Raw genomic sequence first — 5,552 nt, forward strand, 5'->3', positions numbered from 1 at the left:
CAAGGTGACGGTGAATAAGAGAGTCAAGCGTGAAGAGGCCCAAGAGATCCTTGACAACAACTAGGGTTCGGGATGACTGCTGGTGTGGTGGTGTGGTAGTTTATAATAAGTTTGTGAATAGGTTATTTGAAAGTCTTTTGATTTGATCCTCTTTTGTAACCTCTTTTCGAACCTGGTTTAATATAACATCAGTTTAATATCAGTTTAGTAAGTATTATTCACCCAGCTTACACGTTCCAGAAAAAATAAAAACATAAAAGTTTAAAAAAGAAAAATATAAATAAAACAAGAACACTAAAAAAATTATTCTTCTCGAAGTTGGGGACAAGTTCGGCATTTATGACCCTGTTGATGACAAACTTTGCACTCCCTATATTTCTTCCCATATAGACTTATATCTATCTCTTTCTGGGATTTAATCCGTTTATGTGACCTGCAACCCTTGTTTTTATACCACTAGGCACACGGATGATGATTGATCATACCCTAGAATAGCAGCAAACATATCCCTTTTTGATAAATGAGTTCTTTTGTATTTTGTCTCATCGGCTTTTTTGACCATTATATTAATTTGATCCCTGACTTTAATTAACTCATCAACATCAGTTACATAGCTATTTATGAGATATTCACCAGACGTTATTTCCCTTGAGATCTCTTTAACTTTTAAAAATTTGTCGTTACCAAAACTTGAAATAGGAGCAGTTCTAGGATTAACACCAACATCTATCTTCCAACTATCCACCATGTATTTTTTTGGAAATCTTGTAACTCTGAACAAATGTAAAATATAAAGGTTGTGAGGACATAATAAACCATAATGTTCGAATCTTTTTCATTGACATGAAATAGTCGAATCAATTCCGTCCTTACCTTCCTTCTTAAACGAAACCAGACATACAAATATATAAATATTTTAAACATTCTATCAAATCAAATATCTTACAAGAAATGTATTAAAACATTCTACAAAAAAAAATGTTTAACTATTTCATACCTCCAAACAGCCTGGGACATATGCATTAAAGTCAAATACAGAAAACCTCACAAAATCTTCTTCTTCAGTGGATTTGAAGCATGCAACACCGCTTCTAATATGAAACATTTCATCTTGAAAATCATTGAAAATAGCCTTTGTATACATCAGTTCTGCTTCCTCTCAAACGGGTTTGAACTAACCGGATATGGATGCGTGTACCTTGTATCATGATCATTTTCCCTACCATTGTGCGTTTAAATCTCCATACAATGATCAAAATGACTAAAGAACTCAACTAGTGATAATTGTGAGTTAGAAACTTGACAAAAAGAATTGATTTTCACTTTCTGATCTCGATGTAGTTCTCATAAGACCAGACAATGGTTCATCCATATAATACGCAGGAATCCAATCATATCTCATTTCAAACATGTCAGACAACCATTTATTTGTTTCGAGATTCCTTCATTATAAGTTTACATTGCGTTTCGAAATCGGATTGAGAAATTGCATCCGTCCAAACAATGTCACATATTTTACGTTTGAAATCTTCATTGTTACAAAGGGCAACACCAACCTGATGTTACAAAATTAAAAATTTGTTAATTCGGTCAATTTCAGTAAAAAAATGTGTCTATACGCTCTAATATGTTCTAATAGATACAGAACTGATGCCTAGTGATGCACAATTATACAAACTGATGCATGATAATGTGTTTACACGTTCTAACACGTTCAAAGAACATATAAAAATATGCAATTAATAAAACTGATGCATGCTAATATGTTTACACGTTCTACCACGTTTTGAAATATATGCAACTATGTTTATACATTATAACACGTTCTGAGACATTTGCATAATACTTTAATACGGTAAAAATAAAGTTACCTTATCAGCAAGTTTTTTCATAATGTGCCACATACATAATCGATATCTCGAATTTGGTAAAACCATGGAGATTGCTTGCTTCATAGCAGAATCTTGATCAGTAACAACCACCTTTGGGGCAATACCGAAAAAATCAAGAAAAACTTTCAAAAGCCATGAATAAGATTCAATAGATTCGGATGATAATAACGCATCAATAACTGTAACATTCCGACAGTGATTATCAATGGCAGTAAATGGTACAAAAACCATATTATATAAAACTAATTAAAAAAATATGTAAAAAATATAAAAAAGTAAAAAACAAATGTATTAAATTGACATACTTGTTGGTCTTGAATGTGGCATCAAATGATATAATATCTCCAAAAGCCAAATAATTTTTCTTTGAAATATCATCAGCCCAAAACAAACGATCTAACTCACCGTTAGTATTAACTGTATACTCAAACGAATAACCATCACAATAGTTTTTCTTCCCACTTAATCTTTGTACAACCATTTCAGCATCATACTCACCAATATAACAAGTTAAATTATGTTTGAAATTCTTACAATCGTCTTTTGTAGGTCCAATTTCCTCAAATCCTCCATACTTTGTCCTCTTAATATTAAACGCCTTAACAGGGCCCAAATTCAATGTTGACATCTCATATATAATATCTTGTTGTACATGAGTCAACTTTCTATGTGATCGAACAAAATGCATATCATTTGCATCCACCATTTCATGATTATGTCCTTTGACAAAATCATTTATTTCAAACCTCAAATCGTCAACATATTTTAGAAAAATTTGAGCTCGACAACCACACCGAATTGTTGGTCTCTTCCTTCTTTTATAATACGGTTTGTTGGAACCATCTTTTTCAGCCATAGAATCATAACTGTTTGCGGGCTTGTGACCTTCTTTCGAACAGGTAAAATATTTAGACTTTAATAAACCGTCATTCATGTACGAACCTCTTTTACGAACACAAAAACCAGCTTTCTTTGCATATTCACAATAGAAATCATATGCATGATCAACATATTCGAAAACCATTCCTTTTACAGGTTTACAATATGCATTAACTTGCGGTATAACAAGATCTGATGAAGGATCTGATAAACAAAAATCAATCTAATACGTTCTAATATGTTCAAAATAAAAAAAACAACTCCTATTCACAATTTGCTATGAAAACACACATAATTTGAAGTCCAACCGAATCACAATTACTTGCCAAAACTATACGTTCTAATACATTCTAAATCAAAAAATAAACATTCGTATTCACGATTTGATATTAAGACACATAATTTAAAGTCTAATCGATTCACAATTACTTGGCACCTATAAAAGCACAACATCGATCATAAAAATACATCAGAAAAATATACAACTAAATACATCAAAATTTTAACTGAATCACAATTACTTGCCAAACCCATACGTTCTAAATCAAAATATAAACAATCCTACTCACGATTTGCTATTACGACACATAAATTTGAAGTCTATTCGAATCACAATTACTTGACACCTATAAAAACACAAATATCGATCATAAATTCATAATAAAATTAACCTAAAAATTGAAAAAATTAAGATATCAGTTGATTAAACCTACAATATACAGCTAAAATACATCAAAATTGATTAAAACTAAACCTACAATTACTTACTTGATGATCGTAATACATGACGTTAAAATCAACGAAGGCCGTCAAAGTTAATTGAATAACAAAAAACGCCAATTCTTAAGCAGTTTTTGGATACATTATCAAATAGAATAAAACAGGGTATATAAAAAACAGTTTCTAAATATACAGGCGCGATTCACTTTTAAAAGTATTGTATGTCACACCCCCATCTTAGGCCTAGGCGTGTGATCAATAGTTGGTACCATATTTGTAAATAAATCGGAGTTACGGATATTAGCGGAAGACTTGTAAAACATAAGGATCATATTTATAAATATTTACATTACAAAATACGAGACGAAAGTCTCGTTTTAAGTTTACTTGTTATGAGTTTTACAAAACCACCATATTTTAATATTTACACAAAATTATCCGAGCCATCGGATTCTTGAGCTTCTTCGTCTTTCACAAGCTCTATTCTTGGTTACCTGCAAAATGTTAATAAAATACGTCAGCAATGAATGCTGGTGAATATGCTGACGCAAAAATATTTTATTTAGTTAATTACCCCTCGTGACTACGTAAGCCTCGGCCCATCTTGGCTTAGGAATAATCAAGTTAAAACATCATTATAAACTCGAGTCTCTACACTAGGTCACCCCAGCAAAACACCGCAGCGTTTCGACGTACTTAAGTACCATAAATATACACAATGTCATTCTCACTCGAACATACGTTGGTTCGGCCCATCGTGGCTGGAGGTTGTGACCAGGCATGGTGCGATGTGCCCACCGCATACCACATATGTAAGGATCCAAACAAACGTATACCAGCCTGAGGGCTAGGCTCATACTCTTATTTATAATGTTTTTAGAGACACTTAGTCTCATGTAAAGTTTTACACATAACACGTTTGTTTGTTTGAAAACAAGTTTGTAAAAGTGGGGCGTATTCACCATTAAAATGAGATCGGCTTCCAACACCGTTCTTGAGTCTTTCTCTTGCTATCTCGCACCTATAGTACGAGTATAACTTTTGTTAGTCGGATACACGATCCGGCTTAAGACCTTTAGTCTTATTTATCTCGATGAACCTTTAGTTCAATATCTCTTTTACTTTAAAACCTTTAGTTAAAAAGTATTCTTTATAAACCTTTAGTTTATTTATAAAACCCGATGTTTCTTCTTCTTTAAGAAACGTATTTCTTTCTTTATTATTTAAGTATACTCATTATACTTAAATAATATATTTTAGAATAATCATATACACATATATATTCTTATTTTTCTTTTCTTTATTTTCTTCGTTATATATTTCTTTGTTTATCGATGTAACATCCTAAAATTTATAATGTTGAATAAAGAAAGTTACGTTTAGTGATTTCCGCGTTATTAATTAATTAATATCGAGTAAAGAACGGATCATGGATTTAGATTAATTGAGATGGGTTAAATGAGAATGGGCTTTAGGTCCATGGGCTTTAAGGGATATAAATATCCCCTAAACCAACCTAAAACCCTAAACCCTCATTTCATTTCCATCATAATCTCTACACACTCCAAAACACACACACACCACACACCGCCATATACGGCCGGCGGCCGAGGGAGAGAAACGAGCAAGATCCGAGAGAGAGTAAACGATTAGTTGTGATTAAACAAGTTAAACGAGATCCAAACGAGCACAAAAGGTATGTTCTTGACCTTTAAAGTTTATGTTTTATTGAATGTCCTTAAGCTTAAAGATCCAAGCTTTATAGTATATACGGGATATATATACGAACGAAATGGTTAGGGAACGTTAGTGGGTGATGTCGAACCATAACAAAGGTATTAAAATCGCCAAAATGCGTGATAAAAACCAAACCCGTAGCGAACTGGACAACTTCGCCTGCGAACTGGGTAATTTCGCCTGCAAAAGCTTAACTTCGCCTTCAAAGCTTAACTTCGCCTTCAAAGCTTAACTTCGCCTACGGCCAAGTTCGCCTAAGGTTTAACTTCGCCTAAAGCTAAGTTCGCATAAGGTTTAACTTCGCCTAAAGCTAAGTTCGCCTAA

At 32.9% G+C, this 5,552-nt stretch overlaps 1 protein-coding gene across 1 annotated transcript; it reads right to left on the reverse strand.

Moving 5' to 3' along the window:
- Positions 1-448: 448 nt before the first annotated feature.
- LOC143560443 (protein FAR1-RELATED SEQUENCE 5-like) lies at positions 449-3,557 on the reverse strand. Its single transcript, XM_077048744.1, has 6 exons — positions 3,540-3,557; positions 3,391-3,397; positions 2,298-2,975; positions 1,872-2,134; positions 998-1,008; positions 449-773 (listed from the first exon to the last, which is right to left on the reverse strand). Exons 1-6 carry the CDS (start codon positions 3,555-3,557, stop codon positions 449-451), a joined length of 1,302 nt encoding a protein of 433 aa, XP_076904859.1.
- Positions 3,558-5,552: the final 1,995 nt, after the last annotated feature.

This window comes from Bidens hawaiensis, unplaced genomic scaffold, assembly GCF_021521415.1.
Source record: "Bidens hawaiensis isolate Kalapana, Puna unplaced genomic scaffold, B.hawaiensis_p1.1 tig00020332_1, whole genome shotgun sequence".
Taxonomy (NCBI): Eukaryota; Viridiplantae; Streptophyta; class Magnoliopsida; order Asterales; family Asteraceae; genus Bidens; species Bidens hawaiensis.

Coding starts and splice junctions, on each gene's coding strand:
- LOC143560443 (XM_077048744.1), bottom strand. Junction 2,135..2,297: donor GTATACAGTTAATACTAACG/GTGAGTTAGATC, acceptor TTTTTTAATTAG/TTTTATATAATATGGTTTTT.